At 42.9% G+C, this 15,957-nt stretch overlaps 1 protein-coding gene across 2 annotated transcripts in view; it reads right to left on the bottom strand.

Moving 5' to 3' along the window:
• LOC119163469 (F-box/LRR-repeat protein 5) overlaps nucleotides 1-15,957 on the bottom strand; it is a 53,396-nt gene that overhangs the window by 36,651 nt on the left and 788 nt on the right. For both annotated transcript variants that reach the window (XM_075873129.1, XM_075873128.1), the window contains exons 2-5: nucleotides 15,261-15,398; nucleotides 11,232-11,429; nucleotides 3,399-3,540; nucleotides 1,575-1,769 (exon numbers count right to left, since the gene is read on the bottom strand). In XM_075873129.1, the coding sequence (XP_075729244.1) occupies nucleotides 1,575-1,769; nucleotides 3,399-3,540; nucleotides 11,232-11,429; nucleotides 15,261-15,398 (673 nt within the window). The remainder of the gene's footprint in view (nucleotides 1-1,574; nucleotides 1,770-3,398; nucleotides 3,541-11,231; nucleotides 11,430-15,260; nucleotides 15,399-15,957) is intronic.

Genomic DNA, 15,957 nt, shown 5'->3' with positions numbered 1-15,957 from the left:
TAGCTGCTGCTGGTGATACTAGGTCTGACTTCATGAGCCCAATTAAGGGATTGAATTGAGGTATCTTGCCGGTACTTAGCTACGGAGCAGAAACCTGGAGACTTACAAAGAGGGTTCAGCTTAAATTGAGGACGACGCAGCGAGCAATGGAAAGAAAAATGGTAGGTGTAACCTTAAGAGACAAGAAGAGAGCAGAGTGGATTAGGGAACAAACGGGGGTTAAGGATATCATAGCTGAAATCAAGAAGAAGAAATGGACATGGGCAGGGCATGTAGCGCGTAGACAGGATAACCGCTGGTCATTAAGGGTAACTGACTGGATTCCCAGAGAAGGGAAGCGGGTCAGAGGGAGACAGAAGGTTAAGTGGGCAGATGAGATTAAGAAGTTTGCGGGTATAAATTGGCAGCAGCAAGCACAGGACCGGGTTAACTGGCAGAACATGGGAGAGGCCTTTGTCCTGCAGTGGACGTAGTCAGGCTGATGATGATGATGATGATAACTGCTCCCTAGCCCTACTTCCTGCCAAGTGCGATCTCGTAATGCAAGAAACACATGTCAGAGTACCTAAAACTCTAAAAATGATAGCCTATTCTCATTGAATAAAAAACTGAACCACAACTTCAGTTCAGTGCCGTACTGAAGTGGGTGCAAAATCAGGTGCTGTACACAACCACGTTTCGTGCGTGCAGCGCTTCTCTGCTTTTTAAACGTACAATGGCAAGGATTGAGAACAGGACATGCCCTCACTTTCAAATGAGGTTTTATTAAAAATGGTAAAAGTTAATAGTACAAAAGTTTCTTACGAAAAATGTTAATCAGAATTCATTTTTAGGCATTTTTCCCTATTGCTGTACTTATAACTGATACTGTACCCCAATAAAACCTTACTTACGAGTCAGCCTATGTCCGGTTCCAGTCTTTACAATCTTTTGTCCCGAAAAAAGCATTATATACTGAAATGGGGTCATTTGGACTTCATCACAATAATAAGAACAACAACAATAGCCCCTAAAGCACATAACAACCAAAGAACAGTGAGAAGCGTGTTGTTTATTTTGAGCTCTGAGGACCAGCTAGTTCTGGTAAGCAGGACACAGTGGCCAGCAAGTTCCCACATCTTCCCGCAATCGGAACACCACCCAGCAGAGACAATTTACTTGTACACACCAATAATAATGTATTTTAAAATCATTGTGCAACACCGCACTTACGCTTAGATCATGGGTGCTCAAACTAAGTGCCGTAGAACTTGAATGTTCATGAAGGGCATTTCAGTGTTCCACGAGTTGTCACAACGAATGGGACCTACTCCCCTTTGCCGCCATTTGCACCTAATACATTGACTTTAACAATATTTCCATCATACATTGCAATTAATGAAACTATTACTACTCTCCCCTCCCCCACCGCATCCAATTGACCTCCTCAAGCTAGGGAAAAAAATTAAGGGTTCTGCAATACTGTGGAAAAGCCATTGGGGTTCCCTAATGCCCGGAAGTTTGAGAACCCCAGTCATAGATCAATGCCTGTCATCGAGCCCATGCAAAATTTTGGTGCTTGTAGCCCAGCTTACCCAGTGCCCAGTGTACAGGCCTCAGCTCTTTCCAGAGGGCCGGCTCCCGGGAGATAATGTACCAACTCTTGCACACGCCGCCGCAGATCGAGAGGTCGCGGGCGTTCAGACGTGAGAAGATGTCCAGCAAAATCTCCTGAGGCATGTCAGCCCACGATGGCAGCTCTTCACTGTCATCTTCATCACTATCTGCCTCTGTGTATAATCCACAAAACACATTTAATAATTAGGTGGGTGGTCGAGCTCCGTTCCAGACCTCATTTTCAGGTCCTTTAGCCTTTTACTGCCGATTGTCGCGAATTAGTGAAGTACCGAAAAACTTTTAGCAAGCAAGTCAGAAAATGCGTGCCAGCTTCGATGCAGGCTGTCAAGTACTCACAGGGGCCGTAGCTTTCAGCATAAAAAATCTACCACCATCTGTAGCCTAAGGTACTTTATGCTAGAAGACACTCTTTTGTAGCTGATAGCGGAGAGCGCAAAGCACGTGCGACACTTTTCAAGCCTTTGTTCTTTCTTGCCTCGGTAACGTAAGTTCTATCAGCAATAATTTTGTTTATTTGGTGTGTGCACACCCAATAGGTGCCACATGACGTGTTGCGTAGTTCTGAAGTACGTTTTTTGTTCCAAGGTCCTCGCTTCCGTGACATATGGAGAATTTGCGACAAACCTAACTGTATGCATTAAAGTTGCATTTTAGATAATTTAACTGCAGAATCCAGTGAAGGTTGCTATTTAAAGTTAGAAAATAAAATTTTTATTTTGTTTGGCTTTTTCGTAATTCAGAAATTAAAGGGTACATGGATCATGAAACACATTTTATCAAAAACCACACAATATGCAGAAGTGAGTATAAACCCCTTCAGGGTACATGTTTCTAAATAAATATCTTTTTTAAAAGCTTAGACTGAACAGAGCTGCAGCGATGGCAATGCCCATACTCTTCATTTCCCACCTTCTCGGTGGTTTTTCTCAGATAATACTATAAATGTTAACGAGCACCATTCTTGAGCAGACAGCGCAAAATATGAAGATACAAGCAAGTCACGGACACATTAGACAAGAGTTGATTCCAAACTAAAGCTTGTTGTTCTCAGAATTCACGCCTGTCTTATCTACCAGCAAAAAGTCGCAACACCACACTGCCACCCACCGAAGTAAGAACATCTCATCCCGCTCCCACAACAATAACGAACCACAAAATGCTCCACTGTGTCTCCGTATCTTCCACGGGCTGCTCACCAATGCATTCTTACAACCTTACCCAAATTTCAATTCTCTCGAGCCTCATTGTTAGGAACTGCGAAACTGCACAGTGAAAACCTGCAACCCTGATACGCTCGAGCCACCTTTACCCCGGTAAGATTCAGCAGTGACTGCAATTTCACATACCTATTACGTGAGAAATCGAACTGTGAGTATACCTGAACAAAACTCTTCTTGCATACCATGCTAAAACAACTTTGAATAACTCAGGGTCCTGATAAATGAAATAGACACATCGCATCATTTCACAATCACGATTTACATCCATTGTTGATAACCCGCTTGCTATTTCTTGAAAAAAAAGTATCATTTATAAAATATTTTGGAGGTCCCTTGAGCTATACACTCAAACCTCATTATAACAACGTCACACCTGCCACGAAAATACTACTTCGTTATATCAGAAAATTCGCTATAAACATACATTTGCAGCAACCTATCTATGACTGAGCTATTCTCCATTACTTCATTATAACAAATAATTATTTATATCTGGGTTTGTTATTCAGAGGTTTGAGTTTATTCCTATCTGCAGTAATATAGACGAGGTGACAAACTCACTTTGATCAACGTTCTCAAGTTCCACGTGACATTTCTCCTGAGCGCACTGCTGCTGCCACTTGGCATGCTCTCGAATCACTCGCTCCTTCAGCAGCTTTAGCTCCTCATAGCCAAAGTACCGGATCAGCATGGGCTGAAAGACCTGCACAAGTACAGACAAAAGAAGAAGCATCACTGAAAGCACCATGCAAGAAGGCAAAGCAATGTGTGGCTGCTGGCTATGTCTTGGCAAATGCTGGTGGATACAATAAAGCTTATACAGTGAATAAGGGCATGTAATAATTTCGGACAGAGGCACAGTGCACTACAAGATGATATTGTGTTTGCTCGTTTTTATCCGACTGCTCGGACAAAGCTTCGCACCGACGCAAGTGGCCATGGCATTGGTGCAATACTTGCTGACATACAGAATGGTACAACCAGTGTGATAGTCTACGCTAGTCGTCTTCTGTCGCAGGCGGAAAAAATTATTCCATCTCTGAGCGAGAATGCTTAACCCTTGTCTGGTCCATCGCAATATTCCATCCGTACTTATACAGACGTCCGTTCACAATCATCCCAGACCTTCATGCGCTTTGCTGACTGTCAACACTTAAAGGGCCAGTAAACAGGCTCCATATTTTTTTTTACACCCCCCATACAAGCTCGGCAATTTGTAGATTAGATCACAGCGATCACATTTTCTGATTATTACAGCGCTGCGTGCTGCGCAGAGCCTCTATATTGAAAAACAATTCCGCGCATCTTTACTGCGCCTGATCGACCCCCTTGCACGCGCAGTGACGTCAACTCGACAATTGGCGACGTGACGTAGCACACAGCTTGCCGATTGGTTTAAATAAGGTGTGAAAAATAGTAGTGAAGTCGACGTCAGTGCCTGTTCCCACCCACAGCTACAAAACTGCCCCTTGTTTCTTGGCACTGCGGTGAAAGAGCCAGCCTCGCAGTTGTCGCGTGCACGTGTACACTCCTCGCTCAACTACAGTGCCTGTGCGCACATACAAACGTACTCAGCCCTTGACATGAGCAACACGTGTAAAAAGCGTTGCTCTGTCGTTGGCTGCAAATCGAGCGATTGGGCAGCGGAGAAGCATCGGCATCAAGTGCCTCACAATGGGGCCCTGCGCGCTGCATGCCTGAAGTGAATCAGCCATTCAGCGACATACGTGGGAGACCTGATCGTTTGTGGTCGGCACTTCGCACCTGACGCTTACACGGTTGACCCGTGGCTGGTGCGGCAAACAGTAAACAAAAAATTACGCTTCGCAGCAAGCGAAAGTGTGTTGCGACTGATCGAGTTCGTCGAGTGATCGAGTGATTGACACCACGTCAATCACTGACGTAGTGTCACGTTGCCGAAGTGGGCGGAGTCACAACGATAGGCTACGCCTTCCCCTTCATGGAAAGGAGAAGAGTGGCGAAGTCCCGCGAAAATTTAAAACCAGGTTAGACCGATGTTCTAACCCCTGTAACTTCCTTAATATAGCATGCATTCGCAAAATTCTTGCGGCAGCATGTTCACAAAGAGAAACTGCACATATATCTGTTTTTAAAATTTTCGTAGATTTGAGGGCTGTTTACTGAACCTTTAAGGACCCTACAGGAAGACTCGACCATTGGGCACTACGATTAGAAGAGTACGCGTTCTCGGTTGTGTACAAATTTGGCAAGCTGCACAGTGATGCCGACTGCTTATCCCGACACCCCGTTAATCCACCCCACTCCACCGGCTTCTAATCAGATGCCTGAATCTTGGCCATCACTGACTTTTTGCACGTGGCGGGCGAACAACGTAGAGATCAATCACTGCCTTCCATGAGTGACTGCCTCTAAACAAGCATTGCTGACCCTTCCCTTGGCAGGTCTCTGCTTCAAGACGTTTTTGTACCGCTGCAACTTACACCCCGATGGAGCGGAACTTTTACTCGTCGTACCACACCACCTGCAAAAGGATGTTCTACAATGATTTCATGACGCTCAACTTCTGGGCATTTAGGCATCTCCAGAACCTGTGACTGTATTCGACGACCAGTATTCTGGAGGGGTCTTTATCTCCCCATTCGCCGTTACGTAGCAGCTTGCAACATCTGCCAGCACCCAAAGAAGCCTAAGACTCCCCCTGCCGGTTTCCTTCAGCCTATCTAGGTGCCAGCCTAGCCATTTTACTAAAGGAGGTTGGACTTGCTAGGTCCCTTTCTTACTTCGACAAATAGAAACAAATGGGTTGCCGTAGTCACCGATTATGCCACTTGGTATGCAATCACTCGAGCGCTACCAACCAGCTGCACGACATCATTCTCCAGCATGGTGCTCCATCTCACCTGCTCACAGATTGTAGTTGCTGCTTTCTATCTTGTGTGGTTGATGATCTACTTTGCCGTTGTGCTACCTATCACAACTTCACCCTGTTTTACCACCCTCACACTGACGGCCTTACTGAGCGCCTCATGCGCACACTGACTGACATGCTTACTATGTAGGTAGCTAGCGACCACACCGATTGGAACAACTCATCCCTTCATGAAACAGTGAGCTACTCACCATTTTCAGCATCCTTTACTACTCTTCAGCATCCTTACTACACTTCGACACCCTGCTTTTGTCTGACAAATCATTCTACACTTCGTACACTCAAGCTGCTGTCACCCGTGCCCTCATGGCACGCACAGTAGCCCATGTTCGGTTATCATTCTCGCAGAGAGCACAAAAGTCTCTTTACGATCGTTGGCATAGGGGTGTTGTTTTTTCTGCGGTCTCTTTGTGGCTTCTATCTCGACGTGTTGGCCTCTGCTAGAAATTATTATTGCGCTACGTTGGGCCCTACCGAGTCCTTTGTCAGGTCAAACCTGCCACTTATGAAATTTCCGCAACAACAAACTTATCGACTGCTACACCCAGAACTGAAATTGTCCACGTTGCTCGTCTTAAGCCCTAAAAAGACTCGCTGATTTAACAGGCACCGAGACAGTGCTTTACCGGCTGGGGTAATGACACATGTATAGAACTGGGACTCCGGCAGAAGCGCTAAAATGACACCCAAAAGGAGGAATACGACAACATTGTTGTGGGTTAGCTCTCACTGCCCGCTTGGTCTGCAATACTGTGCGATCTGCGCAGTGTTAGCTGTCAAGAAATAAATCTTCCCCGTAATATTATGTACAGTAGTCCTTGATTTATACAGGTCGATTGTGGGCCAAGTAATGCACACACTTTTCTTTCCACCGTCTTTGGTTTGTGTAATATAACTGCAATTTCTACTCAGATGCATACATCAGAGCCAACATAGTCTTTAGAGACCAGTTTCAACGTGACATGATGCAGTTATCTCGATCAATCGCACGCACCAGGCGGTATGCTAAAAAATTTGATTTTGCACTCGCATCCTTGAGTACTTTACACTCACAGTCACTTTTCTTGGCAATCAAGGGAAAGCTACGGGTGTAAAACTTGTACTCCTAAGCAAAGTAGTCCGGTTTGCCATACGTTTTATACCACTGCGGAAAGTGAAGGCAGGGTGGCATCAGCTTTGCAGAGCACTTTACTATGTCTGCTTAGATGGCCATTTGTGAGTAAATTTAGTCACAAGTTTCCAAGGTGTGCAAACAGAAGGACCGGAAGGAGACAGTCACTCCCATTAAGACGCAGATGACATTCAGCTTTTGAGGTACACATCAAGGTGCTGCGTGCATGCAAAAATCTGAAATGACCAGGTATAATGTAAAACAAATAACATTTTTATGGGGTGAGCCACACGCTGTACCAAAAAGCTTCCTGAAGAAAAAATACAAGAACTCATGTAATTGTGGGACTAAATTCATTCACAGTAGCATCTATGCAGTTTTGCTCTGTAGCTTATGCTTCACTGCCAAGAAAAACTGTCATCGAGTGTGGCAGATGAACAAAACCGTTTTATTATTAGGATCAGCAGCGACAGAGAATGTCTAAATGTTACGTCTCTGTAAGCAGTGCTCACAGTCAAAGTGAAAGAAAACTCAGCATGTCAGCGCGGCCATTTATATCATTCATTTGCTAAAAATACTGGCAATTCAACACAAATTCAAAACTATAACAGTGCTATACTATTACATAGGAGTTAAGAGAAAATATGAGCACTGCTTCATATAGAGAATTATCAGTAACATCCCAGCATTATACAAGAGTTCCCAACACAGGAGTAATTCATGAAACAGGGAAGCCTCTATGTGCACAAGACATCCAAATAAACCAAACAGAATGGTCCTGCATCCTTGGATTTTTATTTTACTAAGTGATATTATTCATTTACGGTTAGGCCTAGAGGAATTCAAAATAGAAAGATTTCCTCATAATCTTTACAGCCTTACCCGGTCAACATTTGTACTTTCAGCCTTTCTTTTGCCTTTTCTTTAATGTTTACAATATACTAGTAATACCTCGTTAACTCGAACTAGCATATCTCGAAAAATCGGCGAAGTCAAAATTCTCCGGGGCAACGAACATTTTCCTATACGCCGCATGTATATTTCGCCCTTTATCTCTAAGTGTTTTTGGGTCAGATTGCGCATCACTCGAAAGCTTCACTGGGAGTGGAATGAAAATTTCGCCACCGGACCATTTCACAAGATTCCTGCAATGCCATGCCTGAAGTCCGTCAATTTTTTTATTCTTTATTTAGCCACACCTGTTACTACATCGATGCTTTCTGCGAATGCAAAGTGCGTGAAGTCTCAGCCCAGCGACATATCAACTTTGTCAAGCAACCCTGTGGAACGTCATGTGACACACATGTCTCACATGCTCAGCACATGTGTCATGTGACACATGTGCTGAGCAAGGAGGCCTGCTGCCCACACTTGGCGTAGTTTGTCTCATCTCTTTGTGCAGTGCACATTATTTTTCCTGAGGTGTGATTTCCATTTATATGCACAAACCACGCGGTGTGAATATAAATTTTTCACTGAATATGAGTGCAGTGCTCGTGATTTTCCGCGAGGTGTGATTTCCGTTCATCTGCACAAACTGAGCGGTACGAGTTTTTCGCTGACTGTGAGGAGCGGTAACTTAGCGAGAGTGTGGCGAGCATGGCGACAAACCAGTGCACGTCGCTACCGATAAAAAAAAGGCTCGCCCTAATTCAGGAATTGGAAAAAGGAGGCCAAACAAAATGAAGCATTGCGCAGGAATTCGGCATCACCTTGTCTACGCTTTCGACTGTGCTGAAAAACAAGCAGAAGGTGCTGGATGTATTTCAGCAGAGATTTTCCAACCAGCGGAAGCGCGTTCGACCGAAGAAGTTCCCAGACGTTGAAGCGGCATTAATGGTATGGCTCCGAAATAAGGTCGAGTGCACCGGCGGAGGATATCGACTGGTGCAATTCATCAAGCAGCTGCAGGACGCCTTCCTAGGCCCGAGTACGATCGCGAACCAGACGACCTTTAGGCATTCTTTCTCTGCGAAATAAAATGGCAGTGCCGCAAAAGCCAGCCGAATAAAGTCTCTTGTATGTTATTTTTTTTGTCTCTTTTACACCTGAGAAGATTAGAAACTGCCGCTGAAGAGCCAGTAAAATAAATAGTAGTAATATTTCTGAAAATTGCTCATTTTGTCCGATGATTAGGGCAACTTTGCTTCTCTCGAAAATCCGTTCATCTCCAAATTTTGTCGGGTTTTCGCGACTTTAAGTTACATGGTATTACTCTAGTGTTCTTATCATGACAGCCTCGTTTAGAGGCTGCATAACTTCTTACCCAGATCATCCCATAAGCTCTCAACTCTATTTAAAACGGAGCAGGGGAGGAAAATAAACTAGTGTTACTTTTCTGCTGTCACCATATTCAACTTCAAAACATTTAGCTCCACGATGCTTGAGCCCTTCAACCTCTGACGAAAAAAAAAAAGGAAAATCTTAATCCAGGAAATAACGACACAGGGTCACAATATTAGCAACATTGTTAGAACTAAAAAAAAGTGTAAGCTTTAATGTCAACTGTGGCAGCTATGCCTACTTTATTAACAGTGGAGGTGTACAAAGCAGCCATTAGCCTACTGCTGCGAACAGAAAATTAGAAAATTATCACCCCAAAAACTGACATGTGCTCTTTTTGTCATCTCTTTTGCAGTCTTCATCATATTTTTCACTCCCATAACATGTCCCCGATTTCTTTGGCATGGGATCCTATAACCCTGATGGATGAGACAAGTATAAAGAAGAGAAGGAAAAAGAGAAGTTTTAGGGGGATCAAAATTGCTTCGTGAAGCGAGATTACACTTGATGCAAAGGCAAGCCCGATGTACACCCGATGTAAAGGCGAGCATCCTACCACTCCGACATTGAGGTTTGCTAGCAGAGCATAGCAGAGCCTTGCATAGCCCAGAATAGCACCGAGATGGATTGGGAAGGAAGGGTGCTGATGAGGGAAATGAGGATGGGAGCAAGTGAAGCATAGCATAGGGGAAAAAAAGAGAGAGAATTAAAGAAAGAGAGAAAAAAATGGAAAGCAAGCGAGAAACACAGAGAGAGTGAGAAAGAAAGAAAAATAAACAGATAAAACTTTATATACAATAGAGAGGAGGGAAAAAGTAAGAAATAATGAAAGAATGAGAAAATTTGCAAAGCTTAGCAGACCAGCAACCTCCAGAAGTACAAATCTGCTCATTAGCTACACTGCCTCTTTCACGGGGCATCTTCAGTGCAAGCTACGCTAATCTTTTTTAATTCATATTGATGTCGTTGTGTAAAAAAGGCCAGTAAAGTTTGTGACTCCGGCACTCACGACAAAAACTGCGAAAAACCACTACTCCCTTTTGTACGAGGAATGAATTTGTACTTATGAATGTTCATAGCAAGACAGTGCGTGCAGCAACTCCCTCAGGACCTTCAGAACTGAAGTGAAAGCTTGTTAACGTTCAATACTAAAAGATTCATCCTTGCTGTACGTAATTAGTCAAGGTCGGTGTAAACAGAGGCCGTACACATATATAAACAAGGAATGGGAGATGCACCAGTGAGCAACTAATAGCATGCATTGAAGATAAGCACTTCATTATGAAATGTGTACAAGATCATGCCCTCAGTATGCACATTTTATGATGAAGCATTCAGAAATGGCCTGCCAGTCATGACACCCTCATGCCATTGCACGCACTTCAGTACCAGCCGAGAACTTATGGGATGTTCAACCAGCCTACAAGATATCCATAACACTAGCATTTACATTCAACAACTGAAAGCTGACCATTATAATAATGATTCATGGTGTCGAGATCTTCTGGAAGGCAAACACAAACAGACACAGTGACAAAAGCAACAACTGCAATTTGTGTTCACATTTGCACACCCAGTTTTGAGTACCACAAGTTTATAGGTGCCTATTATCATGTTCTTAGCACAATGTCAAGAGTATTACAAAGTTGCATTTCCATTATGAAACATCATGGAATGCTGTTCCACCTAAAAGGTTGGCATCAATCGCCTTTTGTGCAGTGCTGAAACAAGTCGTATTGAAAATCAATGTGCAGTACTCAAGGAGTAAAGCACGAAAATTTAGGACTGAGTCATTTTTATACTTCCGTCTCCAGTGCCTTCAATTTGTGTCATGTCGCAGCAATTTTGATTGGGGCACTTAAATCAAAGCCAGAAATACCTTTAGTGACTAGATTGACCGAGGAAACATGGTGCAGCTATAACGCGCCATTTCTCGCAGCAGTTACTTTACTAGAAAGCAAACGTCCCGTTTACGTACATGAGTACTGAAGATCGCTACAGACTTCGAGTTGTTTGATTACACTATTCTATAAACTTTATATTTAGACTTTATATTTATATATTGCACTTTTCTAAAACAAATACTCACCTCTTCCTCTTCTTTCATATGAGGCAAGAACTTCTCAGTGAACTCAATGAGGGCGTGCTGAAGCTTGAGGCCGTAGTTGACACGTTCGGTCGCTGTCTTGTTGGTGCATGAGTAACCGTCACGAACTAAGGCCAGCATATCTGACAGACGGTTGTCGCTGTGACAGTTGCAGACGGCCGAATCGTGAATAGAAAGTGCCTGCAACAAACAAAAATATCTACAGGTCCAAAAATCAAAGTTGTAGCCAGCGTTTTTATTTATTGTCGTCATTATCGGCATATATCGCGTTTCCTCGCTTATAAGCCGCACTAAGAAAACGGAAAAATGTGCTTAAAAAGTGGGGGTGCTGGTTATAGATGAGATTATACGTTTATTTTTTAATAAGTGTTAAAGTTAGAGGTTTAAATTAGATGAAGGGGTAGGTTATATGTGAGAAAATACAGTGCTATGTCTGTTGAAGAATGAAGGCATCTTCCAAATATCTGCAATTTACTCTATCCTATGTCAGCACATTGCATTTTATCCTAGAAAACATCTTAATTTCATCACATCTAACTTTTTGCCCTCCTCGACTGCATTTCCTATCCTTGCGTAACTATTCTGTAGCCCTAAATGACAACTTGTTGTATGCACCACGCATTAAGTGGCCTGCCTACGTCCATTTCTATCACTTAATGTTACTAACATATCAGTTGCTCCCATTTTTCTCTAACCCATTCTGCTATCTACCAACCTGTTAATGTCACGCCTATCATTCTATTGTATGATCCGTGATCCTTTACTTTTTTTCTAGTTTGTTTCTATCCTCCAAGTTTCAGCCCCGTACATTAGAACTGGCAGTAGTCTTGCATACTTTTCGCTTACGGGACAGTAGCAAATCGCCTACCGTTATTTTCAGAGATCCTGCCGTATGTGCTCCCCCCCCCCCCCTCTTATTCTTCATTACTTTCCTTTTCACAAGTACGCTGCTCTCCAAGCAATTTATTTAGGTAAACATAACCTTGTATTCTTGTACACTTCAAGTAGCGCTAGAAAATTTTATTTTCGACAATGTTTCAAAGTCAGACACAAAGGCATTTGTTTTTGGCCCGGTTCAGAGGACACGCAGATTTTTTTAAGTCATCGAAAGACTCCAGGAAGGCAAAATGTCACTGCACTGACAAAAGCACACTAAGTTCTGCCGACATATCACCAAGTTACCCATACTGATTTTAGCTTGTCAAATTGAACACATCCGAATTATTATCTCTTCCTAGCTATTGAGTTTTTGAACAACTGTGCTTGCATTGTGCAAAATTAAAATAAGTTAGACAATGAAAGTTCTCGCTTGAGAGGGTTATTGAAACAAATTTCTCTTCCCTCCAGGGGAGCCTCGCTGGAAAAAGATTCCTGCATACACACGCTGTATTATACCAATAAATCAAAGCAATTTTCAATGCTTTTGTAAACCATTTATGTATACTGTCTAAAGCAGATGTGAAAGTAACTGCAAATTTCAGCACTGGGAAAGCAGGAAGAAGGTGTGGCCTATACACATTCATGTTAAATTGCGGCGACTGCCGAATAAAAATTCTTAAAATTTAGTCAGCAATTATTCCACTGTTATGTGCTATGAGGCTTTGAGTCTTGGAGGCAAAATAAAAAAAAAGTACAATATGAACATCTGTGCTTGTACAAGTGGTTAAGTCTTTTGCCTTGGAGCTTATAATTTATTCATGTTGGGAAAATTCTGCCAATTAAAAACAATGACTGGCTTCCCTTCTGTTTATTTGTGTCAGCAGTCACAGAGCTGGGATAAATCTGCAGCTCACAAAAGCAAAAGTTTATACAATGGTGACGATAAAAATAGTTAACAAAGTTGGCTGCTTTCAAAAGCCGGCAGGAATCTTCGAAAGAGCAAGAAATGCAGTTTTCAAGCAGAAATAGTAGAACAGTACTTTCTTGGAAAGAACAAAAATTATATCCCATATCCGATTGCATACAGAGCCGTGAATCATCGTAATAGCACTCGCCATTACACAATAGGCAGTTTTATCTATACAACAATGTAGACAACGCAATTAGCTTTGTTGCGAAACACTTCAAGGAGCAGACCTGTCATCATATGTTTGACATTTGCTGAATTTCTGGCTAGAGCAATATCAGCTTGCTAAAGAGGTTCATCAAGTGGAAGTGATAACAGCAAGACCAGGCCCGTAGTCGTGAGAGGGGAGCCCTAGGTCTTCGGGTACCCCTGAAATTTGGATGATAGTGTGTTTTACCGCAGACATTAACAAAAAGCGTGTTTTTCGAGACCTTCAACATATGCCCCTTCACCCCCCAAATAAATTCCTGGTTACAGAACTGAGTAAGACTTCATGAGTTTTACGTAAGTGTATCATGTATTGTGCTGATGGCAAAAGAATTTTACTTTTTAGGAGCGTCAACATGTGTTACATAAATTTGGTACCTTGTGAATACTGTATGCCGTTTTCGTACTTTGGAAAAATATGCTTGGTTATAAGCTTAGCACTAATCCCTACAGCATATAATGCGTGTAGTTCCACGAATGAATTATCAGTAACATCACGTGCGTCCTGGGTCATTTTTACGCCTGTTTCCTATATGGGCTTCATTAGCTGTGCTTATGCAATCTAACTAAAGTAACTGGATCACTTGTAAATTAGCAGTTGCATCACTTGTAAATTAGGTCATTATAAACTATAACCAGTACTCACCTTTATAGTGATAATTTAACTCATAAACATCTGTTCATGTTGGTGGCCTTAAATTATAACCACTTATATTAGATGTGAATAATGTGAGCACAGTAATGAACAATGTTTATCAAAAGAGACTGACTTAGCAATACTTCAACATGACACATCCGTATGTGAAATGCAGCTGCAGTTCAGCTGATGCAATCAGTGAAATCCTGTTGACCCGACTGCCTTGGCATGCAGTGCAGTGTCTTATCCAACAGCTGTTGCTGCTTTCCTGCAAGCTCAATGGTTGTATTTACATTACAAGTTTCATCAATAGCCAACCTTACACAATCTCATAGTCAAACCCCACAAAAACCGCAAAATGCAAGTATTGACGCATCACTGATGGATGCGTCAATAATTTCTTCAGGGGTGCTTGCTAACTGTGAGATGCAATATCTAGAAGCTAGACTGCGATTGAAGCATTCATGTGACTATGTTTGGCCAATGAGCTGATGCTGTCTTTTTATGGTCACAGTATGTGCACCGTCTTTCACTCAGTAACACTTTCGCTGTGAGTATGTGCATGTGCTGTCTTAAAGGGACACTATAAACTGCCCTCTGAGAACTCTAATGCTATAAGTTTCACTACCATAAGTTCATCATTAGCGGAGAAAATCCAGGTTGTAGTTTCATATTTAGGTTTCATGCAGAAATCTCCACACATGACATGAAAACTTCAAAAGGTATTTTGGCAACTTTGGCTCTATGAAATTTTTTGAGACTTCATTAGTCGACACACTCAGACTTGGATTAAGCCGTGAGTGAGTGTGAGCGAGTCCGGATGAGTAATATTTTCCGGAGCATCAGTCCAAGCGAGTTCGGCACAAGAAAATTTTGGTCAACCTGAGTCCGAACGAGTCCCAAGCGCAAGATATATTTCTTTTTCCTACCTATGCCCACAGGTGACAATGTACTTAATATTTATCGACAAGAAGCAACGTAGGACCCAGTCATTGCTCTTAAAATCTATTAGGTCACAATGTTTAGTGCGTGAATCTCAAAAGTATTATCTTCCCCCGTATTTTCTTTTTGCAAGTTTTCTCACTTGCCGAGCGTAATCCCGCAGTAAGAGTGGTGTTTTCAGGATTGTGAAATTTTACATTACTAACAGGCGAAAAATCATTTTTCTCTTTAGTGCACTTTCAAGTGCAACAAAACCCTCGTAAAAAGTACATCAACCAACTAGCCAAACTAGGTGCCCTTCAGCACAACTCCACTGTAAGACAATTTTTTTTATATAGATTGACGTGGCTACCCGCAAGACCATCACAGGAAACCGCACCTTCAACTTTTTCTTCAACTTGGTCATGATGAGTTGGTTCTCGATCTGCTCGTGGCACCGGAACTCGCGGAAAGTCTGGTACAACTCGTGCAACAGCGACTCCAGGGCGCCATAGTCGGTAAAATCCGTGCATCCCAGCTGTGGAAGAGGACATCGTTAAAGAACACGCGCAAAGCCCCACCTGTGCAACAAAAACAAAAAGAGCTCGCGCCTGGTGAACAGCAGTACGTGCCTCGGCGCACGTTCACAGGAAAAGGAGAATGAGGGGAAGCAAGAAAAACCCAAAAATAAAATAAAATAAAGGCTCGCAGGCATGTTCGAACTGCGCTTGCCTATATTGCTGCCAAGTCGACACGCCTACGCCGGTTGCTTTTGCCAGGAACTGCGGGGTAATTTAGGCGATTGCTCAACATCGCGCTTCTTCCAACCATGACCCAAACATCGCAGTAATCCCAAGCAATATGAGAACTAATTATGCCGGCTACGTGTGCAAACGTTACGCGATAACGGTACCGCTGTCAAAACGTACCCGCACGGTGCCTTCACCGTCGGAATGTGCAAGCTTGGGAGCATGAACGCTGGAATGCGCAGGTTTACGACCCCAATTCGAGCCTGTACGCGAAGTGTCAGTTGTGAACAGGCAACACATTTCGGATATGTTGTTGTCGAATACGGATGAGGATTATTTGGGTGCCGA

Source organism: Rhipicephalus microplus, chromosome 9 (assembly GCF_043290135.1).
Source record: "Rhipicephalus microplus isolate Deutch F79 chromosome 9, USDA_Rmic, whole genome shotgun sequence".
NCBI classification, from domain to species: domain Eukaryota; kingdom Metazoa; phylum Arthropoda; class Arachnida; order Ixodida; family Ixodidae; genus Rhipicephalus; species Rhipicephalus microplus.
The sequence above is the reverse complement of the archived record's forward strand: the minus strand, read 5'-3'. Positions and strand labels throughout refer to the sequence as shown.